Source organism: Athene noctua, chromosome 23 (genome assembly GCF_965140245.1).
Source record: "Athene noctua chromosome 23, bAthNoc1.hap1.1, whole genome shotgun sequence".
In the NCBI taxonomy this organism is placed as follows: Eukaryota; Metazoa; Chordata; class Aves; order Strigiformes; family Strigidae; genus Athene; species Athene noctua.
The window spans coordinates 7,076,418-7,096,985 of NC_134059.1; the positions used below are offsets into that span (position 1 = coordinate 7,076,418).

The 20,568-nt window shown below is 50.6% G+C and overlaps 2 protein-coding genes across 3 annotated transcripts; both read right to left on the reverse strand.

Moving 5' to 3' along the window:
• Window positions 1-4,009: 4,009 nt before the first annotated feature.
• On the reverse strand, window positions 4,010-12,016 carry C23H1orf116 (chromosome 23 C1orf116 homolog). 2 transcript variants are annotated; one of them, XM_074925409.1, is made up of 5 exons: window positions 11,779-12,016; window positions 11,295-11,371; window positions 8,167-8,297; window positions 6,577-6,754; window positions 4,010-6,098 (listed from the first exon to the last, which is right to left on the reverse strand). In XM_074925409.1, exons 3-5 carry the CDS (start codon window positions 8,251-8,253, stop codon window positions 4,879-4,881), a joined length of 1,485 nt encoding a protein of 494 aa, XP_074781510.1. In that variant the 5' UTR covers window positions 8,254-8,297; window positions 11,295-11,371; window positions 11,779-12,016; the 3' UTR covers window positions 4,010-4,878. The 2 variants fall into 2 exon arrangements, with proteins under 2 accessions (XP_074781510.1, XP_074781512.1); XM_074925411.1 differs by lacking the exon at window positions 11,295-11,371.
• A 3,890-nt stretch (window positions 12,017-15,906) lies between these two features.
• YOD1 (YOD1 deubiquitinase) lies at window positions 15,907-20,435 on the reverse strand. The gene is made up of 2 exons (XM_074925670.1): window positions 20,184-20,435; window positions 15,907-19,719 (listed from the first exon to the last, which is right to left on the reverse strand). Exons 1-2 carry the CDS (start codon window positions 20,389-20,391, stop codon window positions 19,013-19,015), a joined length of 915 nt encoding a protein of 304 aa, XP_074781771.1. The 5' UTR covers window positions 20,392-20,435; the 3' UTR covers window positions 15,907-19,012.
• Between the last annotated feature and the right edge of the window lie 133 nt (window positions 20,436-20,568).

The following is a 20,568-nucleotide window of genomic DNA, read 5'->3' on the forward strand; positions in this document are numbered from 1 at the left end:
CGCACCGGCACGGGAGCACTCCCCACGCCTCCCTTGGCCACGCACTGCTGTGAGCACCGACATAAAACACCGAACGGAAGAGAAACAGAGGGATCAGGCAAAGCGTGGGGATTATCCTGGTGAATTTATGAGGCAGAGAAAGATGCAACACTCCTTGAAATAGGTGTCATTTATTCCTCCTTCATATTGGAGCAGTTGGAATTGGAGAGGGTCCATCTTTCCATCGGGATGTGAGCAGGGAAAGGGCTGAGGCTCAGCGACCAGTTACTGCCCAAACCCTGCTGGAACGTGGTTAAAACCCCTCAGACATCTACAGTCGTCTCCCACCAGGGCGGCTCCAGCGGGACCCTGGGTCTCCCAGCGCAGGTTTGATGTTCTCCCTCTGGAGATGTGTGGGACCAGCAGAAACCAACCCACGTCCCCAACCTCCTGTGGGACGCCAGCCCCAAGGCTCCCTGCTGACACCCACACCGAAACTGCTGCACAGTCACAAAGTCTATCATTAAGACGACCAGTTTCTCCTGGAGGCTGAGGCCCAGCACAGCTGAGGGATGTTCTTTGATACCGCCAGAATTTAAAAAACCCCTTCTCCTGAATTTGATGAAAGATGTGTGCAAGAATGCTTTTAATTGGGATAGTAGGTCTTGACAGGCTCATGTAGACATGGAAATGATACGTCTGAGCCAGTATGGGACTGATAGTTAAAAAGGAGATGAATACTCGATGCAAAATGCAAAGCTGAGTATTTTCTTTGAGTTGTTTTTTACCACCGTTGCACCATCTAAACACAGTCTGTAGCATCTGCATTAAAGCACTGAGGGTACATTTACCAATTCTTCAGGTTACTTCTGAAATATTATGAACCCTCTTCATGTCTGATTTTTTGACTGGGATCTGCTATTATTTTGCTTCCTGGGCACAAATCAAGCAAATTATGCCCTGAATTAAGTAAGTAGTACAAAGTCTGCTTTCAGCAGTACCCAGACAAGAGCCTGGGAACTTGGCTGGAGTCTGGCTGAACATGGAAGTGGATTTTGTTTCTGTTCTTGCTTTTCTCCTGTCCACCTCCCAGGCACCCCCAAGTAGCATTAATAGGCAGGAGCAGCCTTTCCCTTGCCTCTCTGCGAGGGGAGCAGCTCCTCACATCAGCCGTGTCCGTGTCCGTGGGCTGGAGAAGCACAGCTGGGGTGGCTGGTAGCTTGTCTGAGTGCCCACCAGCTTCTCCCCTTATAAAAGAAAAGGCTCATGCACCTCCTCAGGCTCTTTCCAGGCTGCAAACTGGGGCTGGTTGGGCTGCTCCTACATCAGGGGATGGTGGGGATCCCCCGGGCACTTGGCTAAGGAGCAGCTCGTTGCTGGATACTCTGCTGATGTGAGACATGGGCTGGACTACAGCAAAAGTAAACCTCTGCCTTTGAGTTTATGGATTATGGGCTACGTCAGAGCAGGAGAACTTTGCTCCCTGTGGTCCTTGCTGCCTGGCATAGAGGGAGTGCTCCAGCGGGCCAGGGTTGGGAGAAGTTATCTGGGTGACTGTAAATGCAGGGTTGCTGTGGCTGATGCTCTTTCCTGGCTCCTCCTGCGAGAAGAAGGGGAATACCTGGTGCTGCCGGCAAGAGCTGGCAGGCTGTGACCAGCCTGATGTGCAGGGGAGAGGTTCCCACCCAGGCTGTGCTCCCCAGGCTGTAGGCTTTCAAGTGCAAATAATTGACTTTAAAAGCAGAGTATAAACAAAAGAAGAGAGGAAGATGCAAGATTAAGCTCTGAGTGGAAGGGTCAGCCCGCTGAGGCCAGCTCTTGCATGGTTTAATGGTGCATTTTCATCCCTGTGCTCTTCTCTGACCGCTCCTTTTTACCCGCTGCTGGTCCCAGCATTATGCCGCTCCATGCTCTGTCTTACTGCGCATCTCTTGCGTAATGTAGATACAGAACACTTGCAGTCTCAAAGGTAATCTCACCTTGTTTATCTAGTGAGAAAGGAGAGCACTAAAGTCTCTCTCAAAGCCTTTTTGGCCTGAAACAGAACCTTAACTTCTCCTAAAAACAGATTGTTTTGGAAACAAAGGACTCTCTTCTAATCCTTGGCTTTAGCCAAAACCAGGGAGCACTTCAGCGTCACACATGTCAAGCACGAAAGCTAAGTTTTGATTAGAATTCCAGCCGAAATCTCACTACCAAAAATTGCTTATTAAGCTGTGACGGGGTGCAGTGATGTTCATTAACAGGAGCTGTGTACATGGTCTGGCTGGTATGAAATGGAAACAAAAGAGAATAAATTAAAACAGCTGCCACGGGAGATGAGGGTCACTCCTCCGGGAAGGAACTCCAGACCTGTGCCTTTCCACAGGGGGAAGTGCTCCCGCTGCCACTAGGTGCTCTGGGTTGAATCACTCACCATGGGCAAGCCCTGTTCTAAAAGCAGGCGTTGCTGTTTAATCCTGCAAGCAAAATATGACATTTTACAGGCTAGATATGTTTGCGTCCATTAGAAACGAAGGTGTTTATCCCCGCGGGCTGTGTGAGTCCTGGGCCCTTACGCAAGAGCAGACACATGACTCTGCTTGGTGCCACCCAGAGCCAAGCCCTGCTGCTGATGGATGGGTCCTGCTCTCGCAGGGGTGCACAGCCCCCCTCTCAGCTCCGCAGAGCTTTTTGCAGCATCTGGGAGTGGCTTCCAAAACCCAAGCTGCTCTTTCTGCCTCCTGCTACAGCCAGGGCAGCCCCTGCCCCGGGCACAAGCAGGCAGCTGGGGAGGAGAGGGGCAGGACGGTGTGGGTGTGAGCAGCTGGTTTGTAGGCACGGAGTAGCCCCCTTGCTCTTTGGCCATGTGTTAGCCCAGAGGCACCTTCCTGAGGCCACGGGGATCCAGTTGCACGGGGGGACCTCAGCTCTGGCCGTATTTATCATGACCCGCTTGTACTGGGCCAGGCTTGCACTCAGAGCACTGTGTGTAAGGCAGCGTCTGCACCCTGCTCCGCTCTTGGTGCAAAACCCCTTAATCCTGCCTAAACCCCCTTAAACCGCTGGCGATGCGCCCCCAGCCATGCTGGGGTTGGAGCCATCCCTGGGCCTGGCCAAGGGGCCGTGGGCATCGCCCACAGTGTGCAGCCACGCAGCATCTTTCCAGCCCTGCCCACTGCTGCCGAGCCGGCTCCAGGCTTGACTCGAGGTGCTGGGCTCAGGCTGGGGCAGTTAATAACCTCCTGGGCTCCTTCTCCCTCTTGCAGCCGATGTACATGCACCACAGCATCTGCTGAGCTTTCGGTCAGACCTCACCCAGGCGGCTTCTCCTCCTTTCCTCCCTCATGTCCAGGTTTGCATTACCGCTGGCCAGCCCCAAACTCATTTACTTAATTGCTTAAGTACAAAGAAGCATTTCCCTGCTTTCATGAAGTGTAGCTAATCAGACATAATTTTCTTGCATTCGTTGGATTCCTTACATGGGTCGGTGCTGTTCCCTCCACGCCTCTGGGGTGGGGGCTTATGAAATGCTGCAGCTTTTGCAGAAGGGTGCCCTCCCCTTCCTTCCATGCAAAACCAAAGCTCCACTGATGCCTGTGTGGAGAGGAATTAGAAGCCTGGCTCTGGGTTTTGTCAGTATGAGCCTGTTTAGTATTCATAACGCCGTCCCAGAAAGCTGATTGTACGGCAAGGTCAGTGATGAAAACGATTGAGTGCGACTTTATCTTAATGCTGCAAGCAGTTAATTAATGTCAGTGAATTGTTTAGTGCAATTGCCTTCACGGGTCAGACCCTCTCTCTAAAGAAAGCCTACGTTAGTTTGGAAATTAAATGGCCTGTTAGGAGCAAAGGCAGTTGCTTTATTAGCAGAGACTCTCTCTAGATGTCCAACACTGAAAGCCAGGTTTGCATGAAAGACTTTTTTTTTATGGTGAAGAAAATAAAATGATCCTCTCAAGCTAAACTGTTAGTGTGGCTTTTCAACTAGATGTCCCCACAGACTGCAACATAAATCTGTACTGCACGGTCATTTTCTGAACGTGTACAAGTTTATTACAGAAATAAACCACCTTCATTACAAAAGGTGCGCAGCATAAACGTCAACAGCCATCAGCTGGGGCTGAAAGACGCGAGGAAAAGGATCGGGATGCTGTTGTCAGACTTGCATCTCGCTCGTTTTGGGCAGCACTTCTGGTTCTGCCCCCAACTCACAGTCTGTCGCTTCTTAACTGTCCCTTCAGGCAGGACACGGGTGTTCCACGTGCTGTCCCCAGGCTGTCGGGCTGTGAGGATGGTCCAGCGGGGAGGGGGCAGGATGCCCGTGCAGCCGTCCAGGCTCTCGCCCACAGGTGCTGTACGAGGAGCCCTCGTGTGTGGGGGAGAGTTCCCAGCCCCTCCCCCCGGTGCCCGTTGGCCCAGTGGTTTTCTATGTGGCAGTGGTGGCTTTTGGGAGGCACTTGCATGGGGCGGGTGAGTGCTCAGGCCTCAAAGGCTTTGATAAAGTTAACAAACAAACATAAAATCCTAAAGGAGTGGCAGAGTCCTGCAGTTCTTCCCAGAGATCCACAGGCAACCCCTTTTAAATTAAGCCAAACCCCCAATTCCATGGCTTCCCTGTTTTGATGAACCCCCCAAATGCATTAAAGACCTTGTAGGAGAATATGCCCCATCCACGTGCTGAGGGATGTTTTATATAAATAGCTCATATACACTTGCTATATACAAAATCTTATGTACACGTGGTGTTACCTATTTGGCGTGAAGCTCTGGATACCTCTTGTGGTACCACTCCTGAGACGCTGGGGCAGGAGATCACAGCAGAAGATGCTTACGGTTGTGCTGCCCAAGTATGGGCAGTGAAGGCATCTGAATCTGGGGTGAAAAGCCCATTTTCCAGCAGCCCCACTGCCCACGGAGCTATTCCTTCAGCAGACCGAGCTTCTTCAGTGCCTCTCGCCGGTTCTCATCGGTGGCGCCCTTGGGGGAAATCTTCACGCTGACGCAGGAGCGGGGTGGCCTGGGGAAGTTCTGCAGCGGGTGGGATCGCCGCTTGCTGCTCTTCTCCTGCTCCACCTGCCCAGGCTCCTTCAGACTCGCAAAGTCCTTCCCTGTCCCGAGTGATGCCGGCCGGGGGCGGCTGCTCCTGAGGAAGCTCGGGGCGAGCCGCTCGATGAAGGACATCTTACCCAAGGAGCTGCTGGTCTTGACGCTCTGCTCCTTGGCACTGGCCATGTAGCTGCTCAGCCCCACGCCGGAGCGCTCCAGGGTGTTGGATTTGAAGGTCATCGGCCGAACACCCGGCACCGCCCGCTCCGCTGCCCCCCCGGGCTCCCCGGGGTTGGGGAGCAGCGTCTCCCGTGGCTGGGGGTGCACGGTAGGGTGAAGGTGGCTGTTGGGCTCCCTCCTGTCCTGTGACAGTCCGAGCTTCTCCAATGCCTCCCGCCGGGCTTTCTCCCTCTCCTTGGGGTCGAGGTGCCCTGAATTCACCTTTTCAGCAGTGGTGTCGCCGGCAGAGCCGGCCTGAGAGCCCGTTGAAGATGCAGGTGGTGCTTTTACCTTCTGGCTGGGCTCCGTGGTGAGTGGCACTGGGCTGTTTTTGCTGGTCTTCAGGATAATATTTGGTGGCAATTTTCGTGGTTTGGGGGCAGTTGGAGGCCCGCGCTTGGCATCAGGGTCCTGAGGGGCCTCTTCCAATGTGTTTTTTTCTGGCTGGCCCCTTGAATTCCAAGTCTTGGTCTCCTTGGCTGTTTCCCTCTTGGCATCTGAGCGATTGCTACGTGACCACTCGTGATTAACCAGGTTGTCCTGGAAGGGACCTGGAGGTTGGATAATCAACGATTCCAGGGATTTCATGTGGCTTCTCGCATCGGCATGGTCAAGCCTGTCCTTCTTGGCCATCTCCTGTGAAGATTTACCTGCTGGCACTGGCTCCACTGTGCGGACAGTCGCTTTGCTGTCAGAAGCTCCGTTTGCTCTCTGTGCGTTCGCTACAGTGGTGTTCCTCGGAAGACTGAAGTAGCCTGGGCTTGGAACCGCTGCTGGAGCCGAGCTTGAGAAAGCAGAGATGCTCTTACCACTCTTCTCTTCAGCTGCACACTGCTGGCCTGCACTCGGAGGGGGAGCCCCGTTTTCCAAGTCTAGGCAAAGAGATGAAGTCACACACAGAGGACACCTCCCTGTTTGCAAAACACCCTTCTTTGTGCCTGCTACACCCGTGCAGCTTTGGCAGAGTGCTTGCACCCAGAGAGGTTACCCTGACCCCAGCTAATACGCTGTCACTGCCAAAGAAGCCAGATACTCCGGATTTGACACAGGGTAAATAAGGAGCCTTGTTAACCAGTGTAAGCCAAGGCACGAGCAAAGGTGCTCTGCCCTGTGGTTCTGCTCAACAGCTGATAGCACCTCCTGCACGTGAGAACTGGGAAAATGCAGCTGGTGCCCTACTTATCTGCTGCCCACAGCCACTGCTCACCGCAGGGCGATGGGAACAGGCTGGCTTTAGCTTTCCACATCTGTAAAACTGGGGCAATGCTCCTTCCCCGCCTGCCAAGGGAACGCACCCCAGCGAGACAGGCCCTTTGCAAACAAGGGCTGGAGCACGCGTTTCCAGCTTACCCCGGGGAAGGGAGTCTCTCTTGGGCCGCGTCCCGGGCAGCTTGGAGGGTTCCATGTAATCGGTCTCATCAGTAGAGACCCCGCTGTCTGCTTCTGCATCCAGCGAGCCAATAGTTTCTTCTAAAAACATCAAACATTCTTTCTCTTCCACAGATAAGTAGTCATAACTGTTATCACTCTAGAAAAAAAAAAAAAAAAGAAAAAAGCAGTATAGGTAGGAGAGAGGTGTATTCTTATTATTCACAGTCCTGGCAGTTAAGGAGGGATCTCTGACAGCTGTTGGCCGGGAGACTTGGCCAGTGACTATTCAAAAATTGGTACTTACAGCTATGGAAAATGAGATAACTTCCTCTAATATATATATATATATATATATATATATATATATATACACACACTTAAGGCCATTTTTATATTGCCCTGCTATGAGCATCCGAAGATGAATTATTCTTATCTTGGAAACTTAGCTTTTAAGGCTTTAGGTTACTTTGAAATACAAGCAGATAATAACATGGGTGGTCTATAGGTACAGACACTATAGGTACAGACACCTGTATGGATCGGCAGTGCTGGATCTTGTCTAGAAGCTTGTCTAACCATGATAAATACTGAAGGCTTATCTGTAGCTGGTGGTCCCTCTCCTCCTTCTCCCATTCATACCCCAGGTCTGAAAGGACTGTTGCAAGATTCCGTTTAATTTTTATTGTATTTCACGCACTGATCGCTCTGGAAGTTCCAAGTTACAAGGGGATACGTGCAACGTATCGTGAAAAAACTGAAGTGCAGGAAAGGATGGAGTGTGCATCGGATCAACAAGCACAGAGGAGAAATCGTCCCAGGTGGAGTTGTTTTGCACAGACACGTATCCAAATCTTTTACCCTGCAATATGGCAACCAGTTTTTCCATCCCTAATAAATTTCAGAGGGTTTGGTTCTGGTTTGCAATACATCAAATGGAAAACCTGTTCAGGACTGAGCGTTGTGCTTACACATATCAATTATGCCCCAAGTCAGACAGGATGTAATTAGTCCATCAATCTTGGAATCAGTGTTTGGAGACAAACAAGCTTTAATGGACAGATAGTGAAAAATTACACATCTACACCCATGGTCCAAACTCACCTCTGCCTTAACTAGGAAATGAATCTCTTGTCAGCCGGGAGGAGCGCGGCTCACTGCCTCTTCCAGGTGAAGTCACCCTTGCTGGAGCCAGTCTGACCCAGTTATCCAACTGGTCTAATCCCTCACTGGGGAACCCGCCAGGCTCTTCCTGCCTAGTGCCTGCACTATCTGCCTCCGCATCCTCGGGCAACAACAGGAGCTGCTGAGCTCTTGGTGTTGTTTCCCAGAGGAGCAAAGGCTCCTGATCATTGCCACATGCGTGACAGGACTGAAAGTCTGGGAGTGCTTTGGGGCAGGAATTAATTTAGTCTTTGTGCTGCCCTTAGCATGGGGCTGTCTCAGGGCCCCAGGTGGTTCCAAAGCACCAATGGTTTGCAGCAGAGATCCAACCAAAATCCTTCCTCAACTGCTGGGAGGGGCGGATTGAGCCCCTGCCATGCCGGGGCTGGGTACAACAGGGTTACTTACACGTTGCGAGTGGTTGGAGGCTGTGCTGACCATGCTGTCACAGCTGCCAGAGTTGCAGCCAGCCATCCCCAGCTCCTTCCTAGGCATAGCACAGGCTGCTGTGGCGTCCAGCGCGGGGGACACTATCCTGGCTGAAGCAGAAGAAAGAAGCGTTGAGCTGCGAGACCCCCTGCCCAGGGCGATGCGAGCGTGCTGGCTCAGCTGGAGGGAGGGCAGGCAGGCTGTGAAGCTGCTGGATGGATGCAAACGTGCTCCATCTTAGGCTGCTCTCTCCAGGAGAAGGGGCAGCTGGGCTGTTTTAAAGCATCCTTGGAACTGAAGTTTTCCCCACAAGAACTGGAAGTAGGGTCTGCTCTGGACTGCCCATCTGCGGCCATCTCTAATCATCTCAGAGGGGTGGATAAAGTGGTGAAGGGAAAAGCTTTAAGCCCAGCTCAGCCTCGGTGCTCGGCAGCAGCTCTCCCGTCCCAACGCGAGCCCCAGCTCTGCCTCGTGAGCCGTGTTCCTCCACCCCACCCACCGCTGCCAGCCACGCAGCCGAAGTGCTCTTGAACTGCTGAACACGCTGACCCGAAATGCTGCTGTTTAGTCACGGCCTTGCTCTGCTGTGAGCTTCCTCCTGGCAAAGAGCTTTCTCTGCCACCCTTCCTTGGGGGCCACGGGGGTGTCGTGGCCCTGGGGAGGTGCCCCCGTCCCTTCGGGGCACGCCTGGGTGTATTTGGGCACACGCCTGGCAGAGCTTGCACAGAGCAGGGCTGTGCCCGGGCTGCAGCGATGGTCTCCAGCCACCCCAGGGGTGTTGCAAGCAGCACCCCGACGTCCCCCTCTGCTTTTCTGGATGCAGCCCGTACCCCCGACGCCGGTGGGACCCGAATACGGTAGCGTTGGCTGACACACAACGTGCCATCGGGGCTCCCAACCGCGAGACCGTCCCGGGCGTCGGAGGGGCCAGTTATGCTCACAGGGTGCGTGGCTGAGAGCGCTCTGCTGCCTGGGGGGAGAGGCTGAGCCGCCTACAAAAGGCATAATTACTTATGGATGTAAAGCATTAACCTTCCAAAATTTACTGACACCACCAATTACGTGTTTTCTTCGCGCGCACGCTGCCCATTCTTCCGAGAGGAGAACTGGGCTGTGGGGGCTAATGAGAGCGGCAAAACAAACACCCCCTCCAACACACACGGACCCACGCGAGAGGATTTGCTTGTCGGAAGACAGAGGAGCTCTTTGTGCTCTAACCTGGCCGTGGCACGCAGGAACACACTGCTTTTTTTTTTTTTTTTTTTTTTCTTGTAGCAGGATCAGGGAATTAGATCTAGCGATAAGTGAGCAGAATTGGCTGCTTGTTCAGTGTTAGACCCTGAAAGAATTCCTTTGTAATTGGAATATGCCACAAAAATCAGATTTCAACACCCACGCCCTGATAGATCCAATCCTACACAAGAGGAGTTTAATATTTCGGTCTCGGCTTTGCATTTTTTACTGCTTATATTGCATTTGAGTAAGAGGTGGTTTTGGAACAGCAATACCCTGGATTCTTTGAATTTGGACAACCTTATAGGCAGAGTTTTTAGCTGTCAGGAAACAGAAGACATTGTCTGGGCTTGGTGGTTTTCAGGCTTCTGCAAGCCATGCAGTTTTACTGCGCACCCGAATATTTGCAACGTGAAATATGAAGCTGCTTTTACTCCTGCTCGATTGGGATTGCTGCAATGCTCCTCGCTGCCTCCCGCCCTGCCACACAAATTCGAGAGAGCAAAACACTCCTGGGGAAGTGAAAGTCTTGCTCGAACTTGACGCCTGCGTTGGAGCCAGAGTCCGCCGTGCGAGGCAGCCCCCCGGGAGGGAGAGCAGCAGCGTGGCCCAGCTCTAATTAAGGGTCTCGACAGAGCTAATTCCTCCATGAGGATGCCCACTGGTGTCAGCACGTTGGAAGAAATAATCTGCTCTCGTTCAAGCAGCGTTTGCAGAAACATAAAGCAGCTGCCAAGGCTTTGGCACCCGCAGAGCCCCAGGTCGCAGGGAGGCAAAGTTCAGCCTGGAACTCGCTGGGTGCTGGAGAGGATCTACGCAGAAACAAGAAGTTCATTTTCCTGCCCTCTAGTTCTCTGATGTGATTATGGCTCTAACACATTCATCCGACTTGGGAAAGGGGAAAAAAAAAATCAGTGTTGAAAAATCCCAGGTTTGATGATTCAGGAGGATTTTACAGTTCTTTGCTTTTTGCTGAATAACACGGCAGTTCAGGCACAAACTAAAAATATGACTCTTTAAGTTAAAAGACATGGTACTTGAAAAGCTCGTTTTCAGTACGATGTATCTTACCCCACTAAAAATGATTTTAGAAGAAGCTATTTTTTATCTAAGTTAAAAAGGCCAGTTTGTGCAGCGTTAGTAACAGCTGCCATAACTGTCCTCTACAAAGCTCACTGAGCCCTCAAACATCAAAGAGGTGCCAGGTAGCAATTAATGTTAATTGCTTTATGTGAGAGGCTACTTTCTTTTAAGCCCAGTACTACTCCAAGCACTCTATCACGGCTCTCCAACAACGTTAAAGAACCTCGGGATTTTTGCTGTCTAAGGCAGAGCAGCCGTACCCCGTCTGCCCTACAGCTGCCAGCAAAGGGCTTCGTCCTGGCCAGCCCGAAACACAAACCAAAGCAAAACACCGTTGGCAGGGACCATCCCAGCTGCTCCCACTCTGCAGCGGCACAGCGGGATGATCCCACCTCGGGGTGAAAGGAGACGATGGCGGCGGATCTGTAGTTCCTCCTATTTCAACAAGTAAATCGAGCGCACGCAGCCGTTGCCTGAGCTGTTTGCTGGCCTGAGCACAAGGTATCTCAGCCCCTCCGCCGGCAGCTGCAGCTCTCCCCAGCTTTCCTCCCGCCACCACCTTCAAACCACCTCGTCCAGCTTTGCCGGTGCCACCTCCCGTGACAGCTCCGCCACACTTTACCCTTCCAGAAGGAAGCACGTCCGTAACCCTGCAGGGACCCGCAGCCCCACGTCCCACCCGGGCAGAGTTGCTCAGCCCCTCGCCCATACCCCATTCAGCAGGAAAAGGATAGAAAGCAAAAGATGAGAGGGAATATAGATTATTAAATTTTTTGTTTCTTTTTTTTTACCAGGACGTCCGTCGTTCCACGCTGCCCAAATCCTTGTCCCGGCCGTGCCTATCCCAGGACTTCGTTGCTCTCCTGGACTAACCAAACAGAGCCAGGTTACACATTAACTCGCCTCCCCAGCGGAGATAAGGCTGCGCGGGTGCTCGGCAAGTGGGTGCTCGGCGGGTAGGCGGGTGAGCCCCCAGCCCCTCACCAGCCGCCTGCTGCACCGGGGTGAGAGGAATTCATCTCGCAGCCCTGCAAGGCACGTTTCCTACTGCTCCAGGCTGGGGTCACAGCAGGGCCGAGCCCCTAAAACACCTCCATGTTCTGACCCAAGGCGGCCGGGCCCCTGCGTGCCGCGCTCGCTCGCAGCCCTGCCAGAGCGGCTTTGCTCTGAGCCAGCCCGCTGCAGGCAGCGCAGGCAGAGGCGGGCAGCGGCACCCAGCACCTGGTGCCTGGGAGGCTGCGGGCAGCTCTGCTCGGTACCACCCAGCTCACTCACTTCCCGGCTTGGTTGGTGTCCTCTGATGTCCTCAGCACGGGTTTCGCCGGAGACTCCTTAATCCGACATCCTGTTCTGCCGCATAGCTGCTCGCTGACATGCGGCGCAGGCGAACGCGCAGCCTGACCAAAGCGCCTTTGTACGTTGTAATTAAGTCCTTTGCTGGGCGTTTGCGCCGCGCGAGGCTGAAGGCATTACCCCACAACAGGTTTATTCTCTCCGGTGGTTTTGTGCATGAGGTCCCTCAGCTCAGGGTAGGACCCGGTTCCTTCTTGGCTCTGAAAACACAGATGGTTGCTAGAACAGGTATATACTTGCATATCACCAGAGCTTTCCCAGAGACCAAAAGTTTGCTGCCTGCTGTTGTATGCTGTAAGGAGAGTCTTGTAGAGAGGGGTAAAAAGCCTTTTTAGAAGAGGAGCTTTATTTACATGATAGAGGAGGGGGTGCCCAGGTCCTGCGCAGCTCTGGGGCTCGTTCAGCGTGTCCTGACCCGCTGCCGACTTGCAGATCCGTTTCCCCCTCCCTGGCATCGTGCCCCGAAGGTGTTGAGCCCCTCTGCAGGTTCATTCCCCGTGACTCTAATGCTGGAAACTCTCTCTAGGCAGCTTGAGATCAAGTCCTAGAGCCTGAGTAAAGCTAAAGCCCCCAAGACACCCATCGCACTCCTCTTCCCCTCTGCCCTCCTCACACTGACACCTCCTCAGAAGCTGCTGAGGGGCATTGCCTCCAGCAGCATCCCCTCCTCCGAGGACCAGGGTACCACCCCTGCTGCCTCTCTGCAGGGGGAAGGTGAGGAGCAGCCCACTTCTTGCATCCGCAGCCGCTCTGGGTGATGCCGACCCCCCCCACCCAACCCGCCCAGGGGGTGCTGCAGGAGCAGCTGAAAGAACTGCAGTGACTCATTATTGCCCCAACTGTGGGCTCTGCTATTAAAATGACAGCTTTTCTCTCTGATAAACAATGCTTAGGCCATTGCTCCCCCCCAGCATAGACACGTATCTGCTCTGCAAGGTGCTGCCTCGCTGCGTAACTATAAATATCCAGGCAGAAACCCTGCGGCAAACTGAACGCAGCCACCACATTCATTCAAGTTTTTCATGCTTCAACGACTTTTTTTTTTAAAAAAAAAAAAAAAGAAAAAAAAGAGGCTGTGTTGCAACGTGTGTTCCAGGCTACACAGAACAGGGAAGTGGAAACATCAGTTAATTAAGGCCATGGTAGGATGGAGAGAAAGCAGATGAGGCAGGAAGCACCGAGGTTCCCACCAGCTGCGCGCTGTTACGAAAGGGAAGATGTGCTGCAGAGTAAATCAACAAGCCAGAGGCTCCCGGGAGCCCTGGCCAGCCCCGCTCTCCCACGCTGGCCCACAGCAGAGGTAAGAGATGCAGCCGTGGCACGTCAGGAGCGGCACTGCCTGGGCATTGCGGGACGTGGGGCAAGCGCTGCTGGAAGCGTTAACTGGTGTCGTGCTGGGTGGCGCAGCAGTTTAAACTGGATTGACGCTGGTTTTGTTGAATTGCACTTGAGTTCTGAGCCTGTTTTAAGAGAGGGAGCAAATCAAACCCAAAGGTATTTTCTTACTGTACGTTCAAAAACAGCGTGAATGAGCAGCCACCCCAGGGCAGGGCAAGTGTGGCCTGAGAGCATGGTGCTGGCAGTGCAAGGACTTAAATCTGTGCGAGGAAACAGGCAGAGCTTGCTGCCCGCAGGGCTCTGTGTAGGTCAGAAAATGCCATGATCCATTAGGAGAAGTCTTGAGCTTCTCTGAATCAGATGCCCAGAAAGAACTTGTTCTCATTCCACGTTCCTCTTCCTCCAACAAACATAAATAGCCACAACCCAAAATAAAGCGTGATTTCACATACACGGCATGAAGGATGTGCAAGTAGCCAAACAATGCAGAAGAAAACGACATGAAGCCGTGAAAGGACTTTGGCATGTTAACAGACCTGTCGTGCCTCACCCTGTTCATAAACAAAAGAGCACAAATGATTCAGTCCTGGCCCCGAAGGAAACGCATCCATACAGCGTCACTGATAAGATACCTCTTAACATAACGACGTTTATTTGGCTCTGTAGGACTGTTGGACACTTAGACCAAATTGTACGTACAGTATGTCTGCTGACAAATTAATTATGGAAAATACTAGGTAGCTAATACTTAGTATTACTCAGCAGTTTCGTGGAATAATTAAATCTTAATATGGCTGTGAAGTGAGCAAGGAACCTTATTTATTAGCCCTATTTTACAGAAAAGAGGTAGAGAACTGAGGCGATCCGCTTCCATAGCTTGGTTAGCATTAACTACATCAGAAATAAGGAGTTAGCTCTCAAGGTATCATACAGTTCCCCACATTTTCCCCAAGGGCTTTAATTAAAAATAATAGCCAAGGACACTGCAATCTTGGTCAACCTAAATTTGTTAACTCCCCTTTTGCATTTGTTGTAACCGAAGGGATTCTAGTGCTCAGAAAAAGCAATATTGAAATAATTTTATTCTTATTATTAAAAAGCCAGTTTGAAGTAATTTTATTCTGCCCAGTCCAAAGCAGAGAAAAATCCGACGGCAGTTTTACAACTGGACGCGAGGCTTGATTTAAAACGCAGGCAGACGTTTAATTTGTATGATAAAGAGCTGTAATTTTCAAAATAGCAAGCTGAAAACTTTTTTGTTCTTCTTATTAAAGTTTCCCTGCCAGGGAGAGGTTTGCAGGGCTCCCCCACGGTGGGTTTGTTTGGGGCAGGAGCCAGAGCCACCCCCTGGTGCTGCGGGCAGTGAAATCTGTCAACCGTGCGTCAGGCTGGTTTCTCAAAAAACTCCTTCCGTGCGTGGATTTAGGTGCTTTAAGGCAGTCAGCAGAGAAATTCTGCATTTTCTTCATTCAAGCCTGTCCCCTCACTCCCGCTTCCTCAAAAGTTGAGAAGGGCAAATAGCTAAAGCTGCTTAGGTCAAAACTGCTTGTAAAAACGCACGCTGCGTTCCGGCCTTGCCAGCGCAGTTTCGCGGTGGCTTTGTTGCCCCGGGGCGGGTTGTGATTGTAGCACTGTTATATTCTGGAACGCGTCTCTAGAAAAAGCAGGACGGGGGCAGAAGACGCTGTTCCCAAACTGTCACAAGCAGCTTCTGCTGTGACTGCGCGCATGAAAAAATGCAGATTTAAGAAACCGATTCTGTACCATGTGAACAAGATGTTGCTTTTCTCACTCCTCTCCCCAGGAATTGCTCTTTTTACATAAGTTTATCCAGAACTAAGGTATTAAGCTCATCCTTCAGAATCTTCAGAATCTGACTGATTTACTCCTGAGACTGGTCTTTCAGGCAATTGCATCCATGAAGTAGCTATGGATGCTACTGAACCCAAATCTTCCTGAAGTCTGTCTACTTAATGTTTTATATATTTAAATGCATAAAAGATTCTGAAGATACGCAAAACTCTCTTTGACAGTTGCTCCTCTTGATACCCGTCTCTTAATTACACAGAGGAAACATTTCATTATTAAAAAAAAAAGTGATTGTTGAACAAGTTGAAAGTGAAGAAGCTTCATCCTGAACAGGCCACACCCCTCTCGCCACGACTGTTATCTTAGAGCGGAGGAAAAAAGGGAATGAGAGGGGAAAGCAGATGCAAACTGCTCAGAGGCTGCGTTGAAGACCTGGGAAACGCGCTGGCAAACGCCAGCGAACGGAGCACGAACCTGAAATTCAAGAACCGAGGCACAGACTACACCGAGCAAGCGTTCATGCATCAGTCACGTTTATTGGTGCATCAACAATTTTTGCAATTCAGGGCACATGTTCAAGGAAATACGTTACAGCAACTGCTCGGCACTGCTGACACAAACCAGAACGCTGTCCCACGGGGTGACGTTGGTAACTACAACTTGGAGAAGGGTTTGCTAATGCTGCTGGTTTTCCTGCGGCGGGGACACACTGCTGACCTCGGTGACAGTCCTCGCGCCACGTGGGAGCTCAGACAAGCCTTTAAAGTGCTGTTCTAACCACCAGATGATGTGTATCTCTTCACACAACGTAACGTGTTGGTGAAAGGCCACACGATTAGAGCGCGTTAGGCTCTTCTCTCATTAAAGAAGGAATTTAGTGCTGGTGAAAGGGTCAGACTGGCACCAGGAAACCAGAATTCTTTATTTAAATGAAAATCCAGAATAACGTAGATCGGTAAAACAATACCAGTGACCCAGCTTTTAGTAAGCACAACTCTAAGGCAAAAATTTCAGTTTCCAGAAGTAAATTCCTGAAGTATTCAGCATGGAATTTAATGTTTATTTTAAATCTATATGGGAGCAAGTGGTGACAGTAAGGACATAAGCCTGTATCTTACAGGCTCTCTGGACTGGTCTGAGCGGGTGACACTGTTCCCTGCCGGTACCTGAGCCTCTGTCCTGCCTCTATCCAAAAATATCCCCAAATATCATCTTGTGTAATTAATAACAGTTCAGTGCAAACGTATTCACGATGTTCAGAATTTCATCCTACTAGTACCAAGATGCCATTTTTGTGATACTTCCGTAATTGTATCATTAAGGGCAGGCAAGTGCTGGTAAAAAGGTACTAAAAAAACTCCTAACGTGTACATTTAAAAAAGAAAAGGAGTTGTACTTTGAATGTATCCATCTCACATTTTAAATACTGCAAATACTTTCTGTTTGGGAGAATCACATGAGGTTTTGTCTCACCATCAATACCACAGTTATTTGTTCTTTGAAAGAGTTTGTCAGCGTGTAACAGTTTTCAACTTTTACAAAGATGAATTACAGCAGTTCAGTTGACATTTTTTAACCAAAGAGATTTTATTTTCTAGGCAACAAAAGGAAACATCCAAGCAGTGATACTGACACACCTCCCTCAAACGGAGCCGATTCTCTGTTAGCGGATCTCTAACGCACACATGATATAGCAAAGCTAAACACTCTGGATTAAATTAAACTAAGTTTAAAAATACCGCAACTGGGAAATACCAAAAAAAGTATTTTTAGACACTTTCAGAAATCCATCCAGGATGCAAAGCTAAAGTCTAAGTGTTGCTCCCCAAAGTCAACGCATTTGCAAACATGGCAGACAATAAATATGTATCTTCCACTTGTGTTTCAAAGACACCCCAAAATAATCACCTTGTACCCCTCTCTGAGGTAGGTATTATGTCCATTTTATAGATGGCAAGGGTGAGGATCAGCTCCTTGTCCAAGGCGTCTCACTGCTTCAGTGTGAAAGCTGAGAATACAATTTAGGATTGACAGTCTCTTGGTCTCACTCCTAGACAGTATTTCAACTCAAGTAGTTATAACACAGTGTAATCTTCAACTTCCTTTGAACTGTCAGGTATTTCTTTAGGTTTATAAGCATCAGCTTCTAGAGGGCTGCGTTTAATGTTGGGGTTTCGCGTTTTTTTTTTTTTTTTTTCCTAATGATAGGCTAAAAGGAACGTGGGGTTTAACACTGGAGCTAAGTGGCTTTCTATAGGAAACTCCCAACAGTGCTAATGTGTATTTTAATACTGAATTAAAGAGAAACCTGGTCCACAGTGCTCTTAGTGATTCTGTTCTTTATACTTAATTATTCATGCCGCAATTCAGCAAAGCACTTATGTAATTATGTTCCTTCTTCAAAAAGACCCTCCTGTATTTCAAGGTCCAACTGGGAGCGTCAGCTAAGAACTTCTGTGAAACGTGCTTTTTATGGAAAAGACGTGTTTGCTGCACCAGGAGTTAGCTGGATGCTCCAATGAATGGAGGCTTTAAAACTAGATCTTAGATTCCAGTCAGAAAGTGGGTTTATTTCTGCCTCAGCCCAGAGATGCACGTTCTTGCTCCCCATTTGTAAAAGTGTAAAGTAACTCAAAACAGAGTAACAAAAGAATAGCAGGCTAAGAATATTTTAAAATTCAATAAAACAAATGTGTGTAACAGGCATTTCAAAGAAAAAAAAAAATCCCTTTCAGTAATATGCACCTTTACAGCACCTTTTAAAAGACCTCAAAAGCACTTACAGTTAAGCCTCACAACCCTGCTGTGAGGTAAGATATATTAAACCAATTTCAACTTCCCTGATTCTGAACAGTACGAGAAGTAGGGCAGTTTACACAGCTTACTTTGTTCTGAAAATTAAACTGCACCCTTCATTATCAGAATTAAAGTCTTGCTACTGAGCAGTCATCAGTGACAAATCACCAAACACATTAAGGCAGGATGCAGATGAAGAAACTTCAAGCCTCCCTTCTGGGTTAGCACTCTGTCCTTGTCAAAAAGGGCAAAACTTTTTTACCAGCCAAGAGTGAGAACTACACCTTGAAGCGCTAACTTACAGTATTTGGAATCTGGTACAGCTTAGTAACACTGTGGCCGTGAGGTCGGTTATACCCAAGTCTGCTTAGAAGTATTTAAGCGATGCAAATTAAGTCACTTCCCTAACTACTGTATTGCCCTCTTGCCACAATTTCAGATACTCTTATGAAGAAGAATCCGAAGTATTTCAAAAGAAACGTGCCTATGTTCTGATGCAGTGTAAACACCGGGGGGGGGGTTGATAGTTATTTTTCAAGCAACTAAAAACTACCTATGGAGGATTAATAAGTTTATTCAACACCTAACCATCTACTCATTAATTTAAAGGCTATCTTAAAGCTTAGAGGCCATTTCTCTCTCTAAAGTCATGACTTCACACAAACAATACAGTCTACTTCTGATGGTCACATAGCATAGGGCAGCTTTGGAGATACTCTTTCCATTAACAACTGCGCACCAAATGAGCAGTTTCCCCTGCGAGAACTGCTCGTACGCGCAGAGTGTAATTCTTAGCGTAAGTAATGCTGATACGTGTGTTCCCCAAACTCTTAATTACCCTGAAAACTTAACACAGAGAGATTAATTCTGTAACTTTAGAGGCTAGATTTTACGCTAGTGTTGAAGAAGCCTGGTTCTGTGTGTCCGCTCAGACGGCATACACAAAGAGAAGATTATTTCAGAAATCAAGTTTTAGCTGCCAGTGCATACCACCTGCCAGAGTACTATAAATTAGCATGCGAGAAGACACCTATTTCAAATCCATTGGAAAAGTCACTAACCATAACAAACCTGTGCATCTTGGCCATCATTAAGTTAATATGCTTTTCAAGCTCTGTGAACGGAATTTTATGATTACATACAGCTTATCTGGAAACCCAGAATTTAATTCTGGATCGGTGAGGTAGTCGATGTAACCATCCTCATGTCGATGTCACACTTCTCCGAAGTTGGTGTGTCCAGTCTCCTTGGCGTGTTCTCTGGCTTCCACTTGCCCAGTCAGTCCCTTCTGGCACACCATGCACCTCAGCGTAAAGCGATTCACGTCGGTAAACTGCCTCTTCCGCCTGGCTTCATCCGCCAGCTCCAACGCTTGTGCAAGAACGATATCGTCGGTCGTGGAGAAAATGGTCTGGGGAGGGATGTCCGTGTCGGGGATTTTACGCTCAAGCGGATCGTAGTGAATCCCATCATAAATTAAAAGGACCCGCTTAGTGTAACCGGCATCTTCCCCAAAACGGTCGATTCTGACTGTCTGTGTGTCCACCACACAGATTTCGCACTGGTAAAATTTGGATAAAATAGACACTTCGATGGCTCCTCCCCAAGTCTCTTCTCTTCTGATCCAGTCACAATACTCCCTGTTAGTTTTCCCTAGAACTGCCTCACAGTAAGATTCGGGATCACTTGCTACTATCTGAGCTATAAGGCTGCGCATCTCTGGGGCACAGCCCGGGTCGTAAACGCCTCCCTCCACCACGTAGTACACGCTGGTGAAGAGACAGGAGTTATCTGCCGGAACAACCCTCCTCGCAAGCACGGGCACGGCTTCCCTAACCGAGTTTGACATCGTTCTTTTTGCAACTACGGGTGAGTCGGTCTTGGGTTTGGACGTGTCCTCTTCAACTATTAGAGTATCGCCTGCCGAACACAGAAGGAGGAAGAATTGAGAGATGGGAGGTAAAGGCGCTGCTGCTCTGAAAACAGAACGAGGTGGTTGCGCTGTGAAGGATCTCGCTCCTTTTTTCCCCCGCAGCACCGTATCCCGATGGGGAACAGCCTCGAAACCAGCCGGCAGCCCCGCACCGTCCGCGGGGGACTCACCTGGCGTGTCCCGGCTCCGGCCAGCCCCGCGCTTTTGCCTCCAGAGCCCCGGGACGCGGGTGAAACCACCTCCGGTGCTACCGGCGAGCAGGAGTCACCGCCGAGCCGGGTGTTGACAGCTACCCCCGGGAGGAGGAACCGGCCCGACAGCCGGCTGAGGAGGGGCGTGCTGGGCCGCAGCCTCTTTTAATTAAGGTAATTGCAGCCGGCGGGGCAGCAGAGGCCCTAAGGCGCCGGTGTCCGCCCGCCCACCTCCCCCACGGCGCCCGCCCGGCCCTCACCCGAGTGGATGCCGAGGTCGCCGAGCCGCCGGTCGCCGTCGCTGAGGTCCAGGCTCCGCGGCGGGAAACCGAGGAGGAGGCGCTGGGCCGTGGCGGGGACGCCGGTGAGGGCGGCCAGGGCGGCCTGCATGTCGCGGAGGCGGGAGTGGGCCGTGAGGCCGGGCAGCGGGTGGGTGCCGCTCCGGGCCTTGCAGCGCAGCCGCAGCATCCTCGGCGGGGCCGCCGCCGCCCCGAGCGACCGACCGGCCGCCGCTTCCGCTTCCGGCTCGCCGCGCCCGCCCACGCTCTCGCGAGATCTCCCGCCGCGCCCCGTCATTGGCTGAGCTGAAGCCAATCACAGCGCCGCCCGGCCCGGAGCGGTGCGGTGGGAGGGGCGTGAGGGGGG